The sequence below is a fragment of the Helianthus annuus genome, chromosome 13, assembly GCF_002127325.2.
Source record: "Helianthus annuus cultivar XRQ/B chromosome 13, HanXRQr2.0-SUNRISE, whole genome shotgun sequence".
Classification (NCBI taxonomy): domain Eukaryota; kingdom Viridiplantae; phylum Streptophyta; class Magnoliopsida; order Asterales; family Asteraceae; genus Helianthus; species Helianthus annuus.
In genome coordinates, this window is record NC_035445.2 from 14,275,731 (window position 1) to 14,295,102 (window position 19,372).

At 39.8% G+C, this 19,372-nt stretch overlaps 2 protein-coding genes across 3 annotated transcripts; both read left to right on the top strand.

The window, feature by feature from the left end:
- Positions 1-11,445: 11,445 nt before the first annotated feature.
- On the top strand, positions 11,446-14,882 carry LOC110897508. Of its 2 annotated transcripts, XM_022144252.2 has the most exons (5): positions 11,446-11,649; positions 12,536-12,839; positions 12,906-12,971; positions 14,267-14,384; positions 14,472-14,882. In XM_022144252.2, exons 1-5 carry the CDS (start codon positions 11,520-11,522, stop codon positions 14,679-14,681), a joined length of 828 nt encoding a protein of 275 aa, XP_021999944.1. In that variant the 5' UTR covers positions 11,446-11,519; the 3' UTR covers positions 14,682-14,882. The 2 variants fall into 2 exon arrangements, with proteins under 2 accessions (XP_021999944.1, XP_035837319.1); XM_035981426.1 differs by having other exon boundaries at positions 11,446-11,645; positions 12,532-12,971; positions 14,252-14,384.
- A 1,059-nt stretch (positions 14,883-15,941) lies between these two features.
- LOC110900555 lies at positions 15,942-16,814 on the top strand. The gene is made up of 2 exons (XM_022147440.1): positions 15,942-15,978; positions 16,057-16,814. The coding sequence occupies exons 1-2, from the start codon at positions 15,942-15,944 to the stop codon at positions 16,812-16,814; spliced, it is 795 nt and encodes a 264-aa protein (XP_022003132.1).
- Positions 16,815-19,372: the final 2,558 nt, after the last annotated feature.

Below are 19,372 nucleotides of genomic sequence, written 5' to 3' on the forward strand. Positions count from 1 at the left end.
GCGATCGGCATTTACGACCGTATAATGCCTCAAAAGGTGCCGCCTGAATGCTAGTGTGGTAGCTGTTGTTGTAGGAGAATTCCACCAACGGTAGATGCTTCTCCCAGTTCTTGCCAAAATCGATCACACATGCTCTAAGCATGTCTTCCAGGGTTTGGATGGTGCGTTCAGACTGCCCATCCGTTTGCGGGTGATAAGCGGTGCTCATGTCCAAACGTGAACCAAAGCATTTGTGCATAGCTTGCCACAACTCGGAAGTAAAACGAGCGTCTCGGTCGGAAATAATAGAAGTTGGCACCCCGTGCCTGGAGACTACTTCTTTCAAATAGATTTCTGCCAAGGTAGAAAACTTGTCTGTTTCCTTAATGGCCAGAAAATGTGCAGACTTAGTCAAACGATCTACTATCACCCAGATAGTGTCATTCCCGCGTTGGGATCTAGGTAGCCCTGTAACAAAATCCATGGAAATTTGCTCCCATTTCCATTTCGGGATTTCCGGCTGCTGGAGTAGGCCTGCTGGTTTCTGATACTCGATCTTGACTCTTGCGCAGGTCAAACATTTGCCAACGTAGGCTGCTATGTGGGCTTTCATGCCAGGCCACCAGTATGTGGTCCTTAAGTCGTGGTACATCTTATCTGAACCAGGATGTACTGAATAACGGGACTTATGGGCTTCGTCCATCACAAGCTCTCGTAAATCCCCGTAAAGTGGGACCCAAATGCGTCCTGCCACATAGTAGGCGCCGTCTTCTTTCTGTTCTAGTTGCTGTCTCGATCCTCGCAGGGACTCGGCCCTGATGTTTTCCGGTTTCAGAGCTTCAATCTGAGCATTTCGGATCTGGGTAGGGAGACTAGACTGGATGGTAAGTTGTAACGCTCGCACGCACTTTGGTACAGTGTCTTTCCGGCTGAGGGCGTCTGCCACAACATTGGCCTTGCCCGGATGGTACTTGATGGCGCATTCATAATCATTCAGAAGTTCAACCCATCGACGTTGTCGCATGTTTAACTCCTTCTGCTTAAAGATATGCTCGAGACTCCTGTGATCGGTGTAAATGGTGCACTTGGTACCGTACAGGTAATGTCTCCATATCTTAAGCGCAAATATCACTGCTCCCAGTTCCAAGTCATGTGTTGTGTAGTTCCTTTCATGTGTCTTGAGTTGTCGGGATGCATAGGCAATAACTTTCTCGCGTTGCATCAACACGCAACCGAGTCCATGAATAGACGCATCGCAGTACACCACAAAGTCGTCCGTCCCTTCAGGTAACGAGAGAATAGGAGCACTGCAGAGGTTATCTTTAAGTTTCTGAAACGCGGTTTCCTGAGCTTCTCCCCACTTATAAACCATACCCTTCTGAGTAAGTGCCGTGAGAGGCTGAGCGATCTTTGAAAATCCCATGATAAATCTTCGATAGTATCCCGCCAGTCCCAAGAATTGGCGGACTTCAGTCGGAGTCTTAGGGGTAGGCCAATTCTTTATAGAGTCGATCTTAGCTGGGTCGACGTGGATTCCATCCTTGTTAACCACGTGCCCAAGGAAATGGACTTCCCGAAGCCAGAAGTCGCATTTCGAGAACTTGGCGTACAGTTGCTCATTGCGAAGGAGTTCGAGGATAAGGCGTAGGTGCTGTTCATGCTCTTCCTGACTTTTCGAGTAGATCAAGATGTCGTCTATAAACACGATCACAAATTTGTCGAGGTAGGGTTTGCATACTCGGTTCATGAGATCCATGAACACTGCAGGGGCGTTGGTCATTCCAAAGGGCATAACGAGGAATTCATAATGACCATAACGAGTTCTGAATGCAGTCTTGGAAATATCTTCACTACGGACCCTTAACTGATGGTAGCCTGATCGCAGGTCAATCTTGGAATAGTAGCTCGATCCTTGCAACTGATCGAATAGGTCGTCGATTCGAGGGAGAGGGTAACGATTCTTGATGGTAACCTTGTTCAGCTCACGATAGTCAATACACATTCGGAACGTGCCATCCTTCTTCTTAACAAAGAGTACCGGTGCTCCCCAGGGTGATGAACTAGGACGGATAAATCCTTTATCCAAAAGTTCTTGTAGTTGCGTCGAGAGTTCCTTCAATTCTGCGGGGGCTAGTCGATAAGGTGCACGAGCTATAGGCGCTGCTCCGGGAGCTAGCTCGATTTGGAATTCGACCTGACGATGGGGAGGGAGTCCAGGTAGTTCCTCAGGAAATACCTCGGGGTAGTCACGCACTACTGGAAAGTCTTCAATCCTCTTTTCCTTTTCCTGCGTGTTGGTAACAAGTGCTAAGATAGCGGTGTGCCCTTTTCGTAAACACTTCTGGGCTTTCAAGAAAGAAATAACGCCGGAGATTTCTCCACTTTTGCCACCTTGTACAATGAGGGGTTTGCCAGAACGGCGAGGAATACGAACGGCTTTCTCTTGACAGAGGATCTCAGCGCGTTGCTTGGATAACCAATCCATACCAATAACGACGTCGAAGCTTCCGAGAGTAACAGGGAAAAGATCGATACTAAATGTCTGACCAGACAACTCTAGTTTGCAACCCTTGACAACGTGTGAGGCCTCGATGTTTCTACCATTAGCTAACTCGACGATATGAGGAGAACTTAGTAACGAAAGCGGACGCTTAAGCTTCTTACTAATACGTAGGGATACATAACTAGCATCGGCACCGGAATCAAATAACACAGAAACATAACGATCATCGAGTAGGAACTTACCCGTCACGACATTGGGGTCATTCCTTGCTTCACCAGCTCCAATCACGAAAGCTCTTCCTCTAGCACCATTCCCAGCATTGTTGTTCTGATTGTTGTTCCCAGCTCCCTGATTATTGTTGCGGTTCTGATTCAGTTCAGGGCAATCCTTCTTAAAGTGCCCCTCAGCTCCACACTTAAAACATGCCCAGTTGTTTCCCTGCTGCTGCTGCTGTTGGGGTTGTTGCTGATTCTGTCTTGCTGGGAACTGGCTCCTACAATCCTTGGCTTCGTGCCCCATCTTGTGGCATCGCTGACACTGGCCCTTGTTACATGCCCCATTGTGGTGCTTGTTACACTTGTTGCACTTAGGGTAGCTTCCCCGGTAGCCACCCTGTTGCTGGGTGCCTTTGTTGCTTTCAGTTTTCCTTTGTTGTGCTGGGGCCTGAGTGGGGTTAGCATCCTTGCTTTGACTTCCTTCCCACTTACGCTTGTTGTCACTAGAAGTTCCGACGGTAGCACTGATCCTTTTGGGCAACCTGCCCTCTTCTACGGCCTGATCAGTAAGTTTGTGAGCAAGTCGAACAATCGGCTGAATGGTAGTGTGGTTGGCTGAAGTGACATGGCTTCGAATTTCTGGAGCTAAACCTTTGATGTACAGTTCGATCCTTCGGTACATTGGTCGAGACATGTTTGGGCAAAGAGCAGCGTAGTCGTTAGACAGCTTGGTGTAGGTTTCAATTTCCGACCCAACCATCTTGAGTTCATAGTACTCATTCTCAAGCTTGTGGATGTCATCCCGGTGACAGTATTCATCCTTAATCATATCCTTGAAATCCTCCCATGCCGTAGCATTTGCAGTTTCCAACCCAAACATCTGAATCTGCGCCTTCCACCAAGAAAGCGCGCTTCCTTCAAGCGTAGCAGTAGCAAACTTCACCCAGTTCGCAGGGGGACACTCACAAACAGCAAAGACAGCTTCAATTTTCTCAATCCAATGCAGAAGACCTATGGCACCCTCGGTGCCGTTGAAAGGGAGAGGCTTGCAATCCATGAAAGTTTTGAAAGTACACACTGGTGGTTGCGCAGGTGCATGCTGACCTATAGGGTGAGAAGCGAAACGCATAGGTTTAGAGGCGAAAAGTCGATGTGGCGGTAGGATCTAAACATCCTAAAACAACGAGCTTACCTATAGGGTGAGCTGCAAAAGCCGCAGCCACTGTGTTGAGCAGGTTAGTGAACTGAGCCTGCGTCATGTTAATGTTTCCCCTTCCACGTCCACTCATTGTCTTCATAACCAGAAAACACAGTATGAGTGTGATGTCGTAGTGTAGCGAGAATGTGATAGAAGAGAGAGGTGTATCTATCTAGTTTAGGCACACTAGTACGTATAGCATAACAGGAAACATAAAGTAAGCAACAAGTAAACACTGGTCCGAGCTATGAGGTCAAATGTGTCGAGCCTTGCACTTGGAGTGTAGTGTCGTCGCGAGTCACGGGTTATAGTCTGGTTTTCTCCAAAAAGATTTTCCCCTTTTTAAAACCAAGTTCACTATAACCAATGGCTCTGATACCAATCTGTCACACCCCCAAAATCCACCTGCGGATAACACCCGCTTCGGGGGCGTGACTGACCAGGATCCAGCCACCAATTATACTGAGTATTTGAGTTGATAACAAAAGTAATACTTACTAATCATAAGCTTAGCAAATATTAAGTTCAGAGTTTAAAGTTTTAAGTTCAAGACAGTAATAAGTAGCGGAAGCATAAGTAAAGTAGTTTAAACAAAGTTCATGTTTCAAAATACGGTAACACCCAACACCAGGGTGAACAGACACTACACGTTCCCAAGCTGCAAGCTCCATCGTCACTGGTTACCTGCAAAGCATGCAGTAAGGGGTCAACAATAATGCTGAGTGAGTTCACTAGTTGTCCAGTTTTAATTTCCAAAAACTTTGTTTCACCGGTTAATTTATCCGTTTATACATGCCCTGGGGAGCTACCCCAAAAGTTAGCGACTAAACTGTTTTTCCAATACCGAACACTAGGTAACCGTTGCGTATCCGCAGGATGCCCCGATGTCAATGTTCTATCATCATTGACGGATTTCTGAGTACATTAGTTCACGACCGTCCCAAACCAGGGCACGGTGTGAGGCTGGTAAACACCTAAATAGCGCTATCAACTAATAACCCGTTCGCCTAACCCGGCGACTAATCGGTATTTGTAGTAGGGACTTGAGTGATAGAGTTTCGTTTAGTGCCGTTAGTTGCAATCCGTATAAACAGTAATTAACCAAAAGGTTTCCCAATACCCGGGAAGGAAAAGTAAGTTTTGTTCCCAATAACTAGGGAAGGTATGTAAATGGTATCCCCTTTTACCAGGGGATAGGGTTGCTAGTCTCGTGTCCCAAACCACCGGGACGCATGCTTTTAAGTTGTGAACTCACCTTGGGTTGCTCGGTAGGTTTAGGTTACTTGTCAATCACGTTGGTCACCACGTCCTAACATGGTTACCGGTATAGGTCAGGTTCGGTGTGCAAGCAATCACGTAAGAACATATATAGGCACATAACATGCATACAAGTAATAGTCATGGGATTATTGGGCCGGCCCTAACAGTAACACAGTCAAACTGAACACAGCAACACATAGTTCATTTAACAGATAGCCCAAGTTAACACAGAATGGCCCAATAACCAAAATGAACAGCCCACTCGCAACCAGCTGGTCTCGAGTCGCAACCAGGTGGTTTCGGCTTGTCGTGTTATGGTTGCGAGTCGCAACCGTGGTCTCGAGTTGTCACGTTTTGGTTGCGAGTCGCAACGGCGTGGTCTCGAGTCGCAATCTCGTGGTTTCGACTTGTCATGCTTTGGTTGCGAGTCGCAACCGTGTGGTTTCGAGTCGTAATGCCGTCGTTGCGAGTCGTAATCTGTCACTTTCATACACACGTGATGATGCAGAAAAAGACAGTCCAATTTGTACATATGAAATCAGACCCAGATTAGGAAACTACCAATAAGATTTCTACAAACACTTTTCCTAATCTGCCTTTAATAAAATATGGATCAAACTTTGCCATTTTAAATCTTCAAACCAACATTCAAACAAGTTCTTCTTATGTTCATAGTTTTCTAGGGTTTTCATGCCAACATAAACACATATTTATGAACCGAAAATCACATATTTTGACAAGATCATGATGCTAAACAAGAAAACATACATTATATAGCCGAAAATCTTATGTTAAACATCATCATTCTTGCAAGAAACAAAGAAGCATAGTATGGTTAGCCATAATCATTCTTGATCTACCTTTTTCTAGTCATTTTAAACATGTCACAAGCATTCACACATAAATGGTTTTCACATATAGTTTTCTTCACAAATCACCCTAGAATCATGCATAATGTTTCTAACCAAACATTTTCACAACATAAGTCCTATGCACATAATGATGACTAACCGGTTGAGAAGGAGAAGAATGAGCCGAAATAAAGGAAGAAGCCGAGGAGATGAAGTGTCCGAATGAGTGGTGATGAACTTGTCCGAGTTTCTTGTCCGGGATCCAAGCTTGAACCGAGAAGAGAAGGAGAGGATGGTTTGTTGTTTTGGGGTGTTCTAGTTGAGAGAGAAATAAGGAGTGTATGTGTTGGTGTGTTGTGCCAAATGAAGGAAATGAAGGAAAGTGGGGGATTATATACCAAGTGTCAACAAGACTAAGGGGGGTTTCGGGTTGGGCTTGGGGTTTCGGCCCAAACCGGTTTCGGCTCAAAGGCCCACTCGAGACCGAGTGGCCCACTCGCAACCGCCCGGTTGCGAGTCATGGTCTCGGGTCGTGGTTTCGGTTCTCATACATATATATATATATATAATACATACGACACATAAATGCATAAAGGATCACGTTTTCATTTAATATCATATATATACACAAAATATTACAAGGTGTTCGTTCGGAAAAACCTAGAGTGTCACATGCAGCTAGTAGTAAAGCTTAAAATTTCGGGATGAAATTTTCTTAACAGGGGGAGAATATGACAACTGTCAAAATTCCAGGTATTCGTACAACTATTAAACCATGATTAGTGCTTAATGATTGTGCTGAATTACAATTGATCACTTAAATTGCTTTCTGATTATTGCCATATACATACATGTGCATCACATATTGCTTAAAGTCATATCATTATTGCATGAGAACTTTATTGATTCAAATGATGCACGAAACATAATTAGCACAGTTATCAGATAAATCAGAAATATGCTGACGGGGTTCAGTACATAGATAGACAATGTGTTGAGACACAGAATGAGCCAGAAACCAAGTATTGCACTAGTATAATGTGTAGGAAAGTAAGGATCACAAAACTGCCTTCCTAGTGATAGTTTAAGTGCCGGAAAGTGCCTAAAACTCACATAAAGTGCTGAATTCAACAAAAATCAGCAATTTTCAGCATTTAAACACTCTTGTATTATGCAGAAGTATGGTTAAATGGTCCTGAATGCTTTCCTAAGTGTCGGGAATCAAAAGTGTCACAAAAGGGTACATAAAGCACACTAAACTGCATAGTTTAGCACCTTAACGAACCGGTAACCAACCGAACAACTGAACACTACTCGAAACACCAAATTTTCACTAGAAGCACTGTTTTAACATTACCAAGCCAGTTATGGTCCCCGAACATCATAACACTACATGAATATCTAGTAACTAAATCTTCTAACTAATACTTGGATTTTTAACCTAAATACTAACTAATGGTTGGAACCTAAGCCTACTACCCCCCACCCCCCCCCCTATGTAATCAGCCAACATGGCCCCACCTCAAGATTTGTTTAAATATTTTATTTGATCTTGTTTATGCTTTAGTAGACATATTATACAAAGGAAAAACACAAGACATGGGTTATAAGTATGCATACCAAGTTCATGAGCTCTCATTTTTATCATTCTCACAAAATACACACACTTCCTCCCTCCCCCTTGCTTGCTCTCGGCCGAAGACACCCACCCCCACATCCCTCACCTTCATTCACTTCTCATCTAATCCAAGCATATACAAGTGTGTTAGAGGTTGCACAAAGGAGCTAGGAGCTTTTGGAAGTTCAGGACCTTCTTCATTTGCTTTTATCCATCTCTTTTCTCCTCTTGATCATCCCTAGCATTGAGCTAGTAGTAAGAACATCATACACTCCATTTTACATCTTACATTAGTGGTTAAAAGAAGATTCATGATGATAATCTTGAAGAACACTAAGAAACTTGAACTTGAAACATGAACATAAGCTTGCATACATAAGAAATCTTAATGTTTATGTGTTGTAATACTTGTTGATTGTTATTTGCTTGTGAAAATGATGTTGATCATCATATGATCTTGCTAGATCATGATTAAAACATAATCTAGCAAGATGAGGGGATGAACATGGTAGAAGTTAATGGATCATCCTCATGAGAAGCATAAACTTGGAAAGAATACATTGATTTCTTGTAAAATGATGATTAAAGTGAGTTGTTAATCATGTAAATCTAAGATTTCAAGAGTGAAAATTTCTCAAGAAACCAAGTTAAAAATATAAGTTTTACTTAATCTTGACTCTTACATAAATAAACCCCATTTTTAAAGGTTAAACAAGTGTAGGAACACTTATGTAACAAGATAAATCAAAGAAGAAACATTTTTGAAAAATATGATTATAAGTTGTGAAGATCCATTTTCTTTAAAAATGAAGTTTTTAAATAATCAATCACACTTTAAAGGATAACAAGACTTACTAAGAACACTAGTAAGTTACTACAAATTTTTATAAATTTTCAAGTTCATGAAGTAGTAATTTATGTTTATTTTTGGCAAAATGGGTAAGTAGAGATTGTTTGTTGTTGATTGTGAATTGATTGTGTTGATTTACAAAATAAAATGATATACCTTCAAGGTATGGAAACCTCCATTTTAGGTGAAACTATGGCAAAATTTTTCTAAAAATTAAACACTTAGAAAAATATTTCCAAATAAATATTTACAAGTGTATTTTAAACCATGAATTTTTCACATAAAGTTTGCCATAATTTTTGTTACAAATATATAAATATTGGAGGTTGGTCCTTATAAATAAAAGTGACTAAATATGTATTTAGGAAAATATATATTTAGAAGTCACCATGTGTGTGATTATTTGTATATTATGTGTATTAGTTATATTATTTTAGGACTTGAAATAATATAACTCACTAAAATACCAAAAATTACAATCCAAAATATTACAAAAATTCCAAGAATATGAATATACACATTTTACACAAAATATTGGTGAAACCAAACAAAAAAATGTAACTTACAAAATATTCCGGAAAATTGATTCACAAGTATATTTTGGTAAATAATATTTTGGACACCAAGTGAATAAAAATATGATTTTTAGAATGATTACAAATTTATATCATATTTTTTACAAGAAGAAAATATATTATTTTGAGTGAATAAAAATATATATATTTTTCTTGGAATTATTAGAAGATGTATTATTTTTGTGAGAAAATATATATTTCTTAAACAAACATGAAATACAATATTTTGGGGGTGAAAGATATATTTTCTCAAATAAATATGAAATATGTCATTTTTGGAGAAAAATAAGTTTATATATGTTTTCTAAGTTAGACTTGAAAATATATTATTTTTGGAACCTATAGGAAAATACAAATATTTTTGCCAAAGGAAAATTATAAATAATATTTCTTAAAATATATATTTTGGAAATATATATTGGTGAACTTTTATTAAAGATAATATTCCGAAAAAATTTATACGAAATTAAGTGTAAGAATACTTAATGAATACAATAAAAATGCGTAGTCTCATACGTATAAGTACACACCGGAATACGACCCCAATACGTGGCAAAAATATACAAATACAAGAATACGAATACACCCATCCTTGGGAAGGAAATACATGTATAAATACTTGAAGAGTATTAAGTCAAAATATATTATTATTCCAAAATTTAATAAATATGATTTAAGTTAAAATATTTAATATTTTAACAAATAATTATATAACTTGGAATAATAATGAAGACACTAAGTTATACTAAGCTATACTAAGTCAAGGCACGACCCGCTCGTCTAATAGACATTAATACGTTGTAGGTAGTCGTGTACGCCAGGTGAAGCTTTGAGTTACGATGTTCACGAAGAACGCAAGACTGTGAGTTCATGTCCCCCTTTTCTTTTAACTGTTTTGTTTTATAACTTCGGGGGTAAAGTACATGTTACAAATGTTTACAAACAGTTACATTTGGTGGTTAGCTATGGAATGCACAATAGATCATGTGAATGGGTAGGCGCACTCCTAAGACCATTAATCCTCATGTTAGGACCGAGGGGCATGAGTAATAGATCTATTTGGGTGTAGCGAGCCCACACCCATGTGGACCGGGGTTTGGCCCATGAGGTGACTATGTCTTACAGCCGGAGGCCCGGTACAAAATCTGCTAGGTTTGAGCCTTCCTACGCCGTTGCACGCATGTTAATGGCTTTGCAAACCATTAATTGATTTGTTTCCTTGTTTTGCTTTCATACCGGGATTTACAAAACATACATACATACAACGATTACAAAGGTTTTATTCATACATACGAGCAAACACATGAATTCGCTCAACTTTTGTTGATGTTTTCAAACTACATGTATTTCAGAGAATTAAAAGTGGATCTGGTGGGCGTTTGGATGTTTCAAGCTGTATTAAGAATAAAAGATGTCATCCATTGTCTTAGGGTTTGGTTAGTGTGTCTTATCCTGGACGAGACACATCTTCTAAAGCCTGGTTTTATCTAGAGTCTTTTGATGAGTCCTCATGGAACTCTAAACAATTCGTATGGTTTGTATTTCGAATTTGAAGTTTATGTTTCTAACAATGATGTTTGTGATGTTTTTAAACTTATTTAATGGATGATCATCGTTTGTTTTATCATATAGTTGTTATGATTAAGTGCAATGATATTAAGTAAGTCACACATAATCACGCTTCCGCAAAAGTCAGGGTGTGATATTAGTAGCCAACTTTTTTTTAAATTTTTTTAATAACGAAATATAGCGAATTTTAAGTAAAAAATATTAAAAAAAATTGTGTGTTTTTCAGCTATTTTTAGGTATTTTGGTTGTGTTCACATTAGTTCTCGCGGTTCTCGTAATAAATGATGGTTCCTAACACATCCTTCTCCTATATATATATGAGTGTTATCTTGAGAACGTTAAATATTGCGAGAACCATGAGAACGAATGAAAAAAAAAACACGAGAACTTAGTCAAAAAAAAAATTGAATTTCACAAAAAAATGGACTTATACTTATTATTCAAACACAATATTAAAAATTAAATTTACACTTTTAAATTACATATATTTGTAAATAAAAAAATTACACATGTATAAGTTTGTCAGTTACATGTAAATTTGTTGTATTTACATATGTATAAAAAATTATAAAAGTGATTTTGAGAAAAGAGATGAATTAAATAAAGAGTAAACTCTTTTTTTGATATTATATTTTAAATTATAGTGAGGTTATATTATAAATAAAAAATTGATTTTGATTGGTTTTTTTCGTTTTCACGAGTGTTGTAATTTTTAGCGTTATCAAAATAACTCAATATTAAAAATGTGAAATTAAAAAAAAATTATTGAATTCTTACTATAAAATTTTAATTTTATAATTTATTGGGTATATGGGTCAGTCAGCGTTTTTTAATTGTAAACTAAAACGAAGGAGTGAATTTGCTGGTTTTCGGCGTAAATAACATCTCCTGTTAAACCCTAATGATTCGTCCCAAAACCCTTTGCCTGTATCAGATTCGCACACTCTTCAATCCCCCACACCTTTCATCTCAATTCCTACACGAATTATCTACTCAACATACGCCTCTGGAACCAATTCGTTCCTCTGAAACTGAAGAAACAGTGATCTAATTAGGGAATTAATTAGATTGGTTTATGTTCCTTTCATGAGGGTTAATCTTCTTTAAGGATATTTGAGCTCCGACTTGGTGATCTAACCTGCAAAACAGAACACCGTTACTCGTTAAGAGGGGAATGTGGGGGTTTCCCTCTTAACCAGGCTCCGGCGTGAGAATAAGCGACTGCTTTGAGAGTGATTAAGTGTAAAGAGTAAGAGCCGAGAGAATAGAATGTTTAACCTGTGGGATGAGGTCTCTATTTATAGCCGGAGAGGTGTGAGGGGTTATGGGCTGATGGGCCTTGGGCCAGAAGCGGACAACAAAACGGATATGCTCTTTGTCTCACTGGCGTCGACCGCTTAGTGGCTTCTAGATGCTCGTTGGTGCTGGCGCACCTTGATTGGAGCCACGTGTCATTGTTGTCGGCCTTGTTGTCCTTCTGTCATCAGCAGACGGGTGGAGATCGTGGGACAGTTGTCTCCGTCCTCTGATTGGTGCCATGTAGGCGTCCTTGTGTACTTCTTGTCAGGCGATCGTGGCGCACGATTGACCAGAGCCTGCTAGACGCTCATTGGCTCCTTTTACTGCCACTTGTACCTTATGTACCACTGTAGGTAGCCGTGTGCTTCCCTACTGAGTGGCTCTTGTTGGATAACAAGCTAACCCGCGCGGGGGTTAGCATGCTCATTTGTTCCATTGTTTTATGCTAATTGCTGATACTTGGCTCTCTTGTGAGCCGTGCCTCGCGCCAGACAAACTGCCATGAGTGTAAGTCGCGCGAGGATACTGTTAATAAGTTTTCTGAAATAAGGAGTATGGTTCCGCGCGCAACCTGGTCGGAGGTTTGCGCGGCTTTTTGGGACCATACCCCTTCAGAAACCGAAACTGAAGACCACAAACAGAAACTTAAGAAACATTTGATGAAACTGGAAGCAGAGTTGAGGAAAAATGGATCAGACTCAACGAAAGAAACCAGCACATTGGAAACATTTTTTACAGAAGCAGTTGGGTTATCTGAAAAGTGTCAAAATGAAGAATCTGAAAAGGGTTTGAAGAAATTGTCGAGTTTGTTTTCGGGTGCGGGTCGAAAAGATAAATTGAAAACAGAGTGTAAGAAGGAAGACGAGTTGAAGGAGTTGTCAGCAGATATGGCTGAGTTTGCAAATTATTTGCATACAAAAGGGTATTTTGGGAATGCAAATTTTGTAGCCGATAATAATAAGTTTGATGTTTATTGTTTTGTGAATAGTTATGGTAGGGATTATTTGAAGTTTGCTGCTGAAGAGTTTGGGAAGGATCACAGGGAAATTTACAAGTAAGTACATATTATTTTCTTGTTTTTGTTTTTAGACAATTATCATTTTAATTGGGTTTAATTGTAAGTTTGAATCTGTATCGAACAAGAAAAGCTTAATGTGGTGGACCGATACTCCAATAGCAATTTGATGTTATAGACTTGTTTTTGTAGGATTTTATGTAGCACCAAGTTCTTGTTCTTGGGTATTAAAAAGGGGTATTAGATTTGATCACCCTCAACTATTTGTTATTGGCCGCTGCCACCTTCAACTATCACTTTGACGCCCGTCACCCCAAACTTAACACTTAGTGTGTTCTGTCACCACGTCGTTAACTGATCACTAACTTTTTATCATGTTCCTACACTTTTTGGGGTGTCATAGGGATCTTGGAAAGGTTTTAGGATATTAGGACACCCCCAAAAGTATAGTAATAGGATCAAAAGTTAGTGATCTGGTGGTGACAGAACACACTAAGTGTTAAGTTGGGGGTGGCGGGCGTCAAAGTGATGGTTGGGGGTGGCAGCAGCCAATGGCCAATAGTTAAGGGTGATAAAATCAATTAACCCTATTAAAAAAGCCAACGTTTTTCGGTTTCAGAAGACGCGAGGCGTTGCTTTATGTATAACTAGAAGTTGCATCTTTCTCATCTCTTTTGCATCTCAACCTTCTTATCAAGTAAACTATTTGTTAACTGAGTTTATCATCTATCCTAGTTGTTGTTGTTGTTGTTGTTATTATTATTTGATTTTGATTTACCACTTATCTTTAAGTATGATGTTAGTTAGTATTATTTTATCTTTGGTTTAAATTTTATGATAGTTATTGAGTTTTATTATGATCATTAATTGGTTCACTTTATCATTAGTCGGGCTTTATCATTATCGTTTTCATTGTGATCTTCTTATATAAACAAAATCTGCTTTTCAGTTATTTAATACACAGAATTTTGTTCTTCATTTAAATTCTTTCATGGTATCAGAGCATCATTGCTCTTGAGGACCAAATCATTTTGCTTTTTATTTTATTTTCTCTTCTTTTGACGAGTCAGACATCGACCCTGAATTGTAAAAACTGAAACAACAAACAAAGCAATGATATTTCAAAAATGAGGCACCGACCATGAATTTGAAAACCGGAAGAAAATTCAAACGCTTTCTGTTTCAAACTTTGAATTCTTCTATTAAGAATTCATAAATTCTACATGATATTCATGATGTGCCACCTCAAGCGGACTTTTTAAAACTTTGAATTTTGTATATCTCTACACCTTATAACCTTTCTGATACCGTCACCTAAGTTCTGATGATTTAAGGTGGCTGCCCACTGCTGATTTGAAGAAGGTGGCGCAGTTTGGATGTCCTTCCCTCGGCCGAAAAAATGTTTTCTCGGCCAAGACCATGCGCTTTTGTTTTGGCATCCGAGAAGAAACTGTAAGTGACGCTTATCTTTACTCCTATTTGAGTGATAGCCATTAGCCGGTAGGAGTGTTGGTTTGGTTTAATTCCATTGACTTTTAGGTATGCAACAAGTGTGTGCTAAAAGAATCATGCAAGTTTGCAAACCAGAGCGTGTGGAAGAAGGGGGCGAAGAATATGGACTTGGCTGTTGTGATGAGGGTCATAACTTTGTATGGTTTACCTACGCGGTTTGAAGTGCCTGGTGACGTTAGGGCCGCGGTTAATCGGTTGTTAAAGGAAGTCATTAGGCTAAGTGAAACAGAATCTTGAGCTGCCATATGACTCTTTAAAAAATAAACATATTGTCATTTATAGGGGCTTTGAACATGTATAACTGTCACTGCTGACATTGAACAACACAATGAAAGTGGAATGGTTTAGTATTTGGGTAAGATTTCTTGATCCTTGTCTTATATAAGCAAACATGAATGATGTCTAAAATATCTGTCTAATAATTTGTTTATTTTTACACGTATATAAGTTACTGTTCTTCCGGCATATCTCTATATGAAAATACTTCAATTTATGGCATGTTTGATGAATAAACCTGACCGCATAAAACCACTGGAAAATGATGATTTAGTAGGTTAATTGATGGGAGAACATAGATGAGCATAAAATCTGATTAACTGCCTGACCATAACCGAAAAAACCTAACTGAAGAAACATAATAACCAATTTAAGTAGTGGTTCGGTTTGGCATTTTCTTTAACAAAAAAGCTCATTCACAAAATCAAAGCTGAAATGCAAAATACTAAGACTGAAGGGTATGGGGGCCGGCTGAGGCCCGGCTAGGACCGGCGCCGGTCCCCCACACCGCCCCCCTGGGCTCGGCTCGGCACAAACGGCTCCCCACAGCCGGGGAAGACGGGCCACATGTTTGAATGATATAGCCGTTGTAACGGCTATTTTAATAAAAAAAAAATTACTTTTTCAATTTAAATAAATACCTCTATCTCATCCATTTTTATACAATTCTTTCCCATTCTACTCCCATTCTTCTCCAATTCTCTTCCTTTTTTATAAAAAACACTCCATATTTTTTTATACCATTTGCTCTAATCATGAATCCATTCAACCCAAACAACCCCAACCCAAACAACCCCAACCCGAATAATCCCAACCCGAACCAACCTAACTTTTTTTCGACTCCCGCTTACACTCCGACTATGGATCCTTCGTGGGGGGCTCCGCAATTTCCGTTTTCGGGTTTCCAACAAACACCCAACGCCTTCTCACAAATGTCTCAACTTCAACAAATGCAACAATACCAAGCACTTCAACAAATCATGCAACGCAACACGTTTGAACAACTCCAATCGCAACCGCCAACTTCCCAACCGCAACCCCCGGTTCAACTTGACGATGATGATGAAGAAGTCGTCCCCGAATCGCCACCGCAAGAGCTCAAGCGCAAAAAAAAACAAGGGGAAGGGAAAGAAGGTTGAAAACGTACCCGAAACCGCGCCAAAAAGCGGTTCGAGAGCAAAGGGGAGACCTTGGACGAAAGTAGAGGAGGAGGCGCTAGCAATGGCGTTTGTTAAGTCCTCTACTTGCCCGATAATCGGTATGAACCAAAGTTTTAATTTAAATTTTAAAACATTTATTTTTTATTTTTACTAATGCAATATTTTTTTAAATTTAGGAAACAACCAAACGGGTAGTAGTTTTTGGAATGCGGCAACGGATAGATTTAACACGATTATGGAGCATGGTCCGGCTCGTGATGTCGAATCCGTCTCGAGCAAGTGGCGTAAAATGAGCAAGGTCATCAATAACTTTAACCAGATTTATAACCAAATTTACACTTCTCCTCCTAGCGGGAGTAACGACCAGGACATTCTTAACCTTGCTATCGCTAAGCGGGACTCTCAAAATTCAACGCCTTTCCCGCACTTCCGAGCATGGAACGTTGTAAGGAAAGAAGAAAAATGGAAACCGGTTCCAAATGAGGTCGCAACAGCCAAACGGACTAAAACTTCCGAGTCCAGAAGTTATAGTGCGGGAGGCTCCACCGCTTGTTGTCAAATCGACATAAACAATGACCCGGAAGATGAAGAGGATGTGTTGCCCGTTCACGAGTCGGAACGTCCCACCGGAAGGGACAAAGCAAAAAAAGACGCGGCCGGAAAGCGAAAAGGGGCCGGCTCGAGTGGAGGTGGCGGCTCGAGTGGAGGTGGCGGCTCGAAGGCATCGTCGAAAATGGACGAGTTGATAAACGAATTCCGTTCGTTCAAAGAGTTCGCGGCCGAAAAATATACTCGCAAGAAAACCGTGTCGGCCGACTATGCTCGAGCGGAGGATTTTAGGATTATGAGGTTGGATCTCGAGTCGGTTCCGGAGGATGAACGCGAGGTTTATCGGAGGATGAAAGAAGAGGTGAAGAAAAAATGGACGTCGTAGGTCGTAGTTTTTTAATCGTATCGTAATTTTTTTTTCGTTTTTTATGTTTTTCGTTTTTAGGATTAGTAATTTTTATTTTTAGGAAATGTAATTTTTTTTAATGTTATGAAATGAATTTATTTAGGTTGTTTTATGTTGTAATTTTTAATGTTTTTAAAGTTTTTATTAAATTAACAAAAAAAAAACTTAGAGAATTATAAAAAAAGATGTGGGGTAGGCTCATCCTCCACCCCCTCAAATGAATGGAGGCCCATCCTCCATGAGATGGTGATGTGGCGCCTACGTGGCGGCTCATCCACATGGGGATGAGCCTCCCCATACCCTTCAGTCTAAGGCTACTCGGTATGGGTGAGGCTCATCCTTGGAAGATGACCCTCCACCTCAGCGTCACGTTATAGTCCTTGGAGGATGCTCCTCCAAGGATGAAACCAAGGAAATTAAGGATGAGTCTATCCCACCAAATTTATTTATTTATTTTTTTTAAATTCATCTACTTTTTAACATTTATTAAATAGATATAAAAATAAAATCATTATGGTTGTAAAAGTCCCGCCTAGGCTCTGAGTACTCCCCTAGTACTCGCTACAAGGTAGGTTGCCGAGGCACGAGTACTCTTCTCCCAGGCCAATTACTCCCCGAGTACCCCCGTCCCGAGTACTTCCCGAGTACTCCCGAATCCGACTAGGGAGCGCCTAGCGACTTTTGCAACCATGAAAATCATTAATATTAGAAACCAAACATTACATAATATTAAAAGCCAAACATTACATAAGTTAAAAAAAAAAAACATAACCTAAAAAAATTAAAATCCTAAGAATTACCCCACTTTTTCATGATCTTTTCTTGCATTTTTTTTTAAACCGCTCGCTTTTCTTCGGGATAATTGTCTATATTGGTTGTCATCATCTCCCATTCTTTAAGTTCGTTCTTTTCTTGCTTCAACCGAACTCGTTCTTCCACCTCACGTTCCTTCGCTTTTGTCTTTTGGGTTGTGACCTCGGTGTACACTTTGAACTGGGCCATAAACTCGTCCATTTTGGAACCACCCCCCTTTGCGGCTTTTTTTTTTTTTTTGCAGCCGCTTCCTTTTTTAATTTGTCCCTGCCCAGGGACGTTCCTCCGCTCGAACCGCGTACTCTTCTTCGTCAAATTTGGGCTCGTCGTTTATATTAATTTGACATCATGCGTCCGAGCCCCCGCACTAAAACTACCGGTCTCCCAGGTTTTTTGTCGTTTAGCAATTGCAACCTCATTTGAAATCGGCGCCCACTTGCTATTGGTTCGTAAAACATCCCAAGCCCGTATGTGTGGGAAAATGGACCCATGCGTAGTTTCGTATTTATCCATCGCCGCTTTGAAAACATCTTCGTCACCCATCCCACTACGACGATTACTTGTATATAAATTATTATATATCGACGCAAACCGGTTCACGACCGGTTGCATCTTTCGCCACTTTGAAGAGATCGAGTCGACATCGCGATAATGGTCTTGTTCCATGATCGCAAGCCGCTTTCCAAAACCCATCGTTTGTTTGGTTGGTACCTATATTTTTAGAATGTAACAAAAGTATATATTAAAAAGATTTAAAATTTATATATTTTTAATGTAAAATATTTATAATTTTACATACCGATAATGGGGTTTTTGGATGTGCTAATCCACGCCTTCGCTAAGGCCTCCTCCTCGATCCTTGTCCACGGTTTTGCCTTGGCTTTCGAAGGTTGTTCTTTGTCAATCGCCACTTGCTTTCCTTTTTTACGTTTCGATGATTGCGGTTGCATCTCTGGAACAATTTCAATGTCGTCTTCAACGGGTTGTGGTTGTTGAGATTGAAGTTGCGCGTTGAACGGGTTTCGCATCATCATTTGTTGCAACAATTGCATTTGTTGCATTTGCGAGAAAGCGTTGGGTGATTGTTGAAAACCCGCGAAAGCGTTGAGAGTAAATTGCGAGGATGACAAACTCGGTTCCATTGAAGGATAGTAGCCGGGCACCATAAAAAAGTTTTGGTTCGGGTTTGGGTTTGGGTTTGGGTTCGGGATGGGGTTGTTCGGGTTGTATGGATCCATGGCAAAAGTAGAAGAATGTTTATAAAAAGTAGAGGAGTTTTATAAAAAGTTGAAGAAAAGTTGAGAGAGAGATTCGGTTAAAGTGGGTAAAATATGGGTTGTTTTGCTTGTATTTATAGGTAAACTTAATAATTTTTTTTTTTTTTAAATTCTAGCCGTTAGATTATATTTAAAAAGGAAAATGTTTTTTTTTTATAACGGCTAGCATCCAGCATCCAATGTTAACATTTTTTGTCTTTATGTGCGCGTCCCCAACGTCTTCCCTTGGACGAATTCGACCACGCCGGCTAGGTGGAAATTGTGTTGAGGCTGGTCGCCGCCCCACGACGACCCGGGACGAGCTCCACACCGAGTGGTCTAAGAATCCTTTATCTACAATGTGGTTTTTATAAAAAGAGAATAACCTTCTTTCCACACAATCATCAAATAATTTGTGTTTGTCTTGTTTTAGTCCAACAACTAATATACTAGTAAACTTGTTTTAAT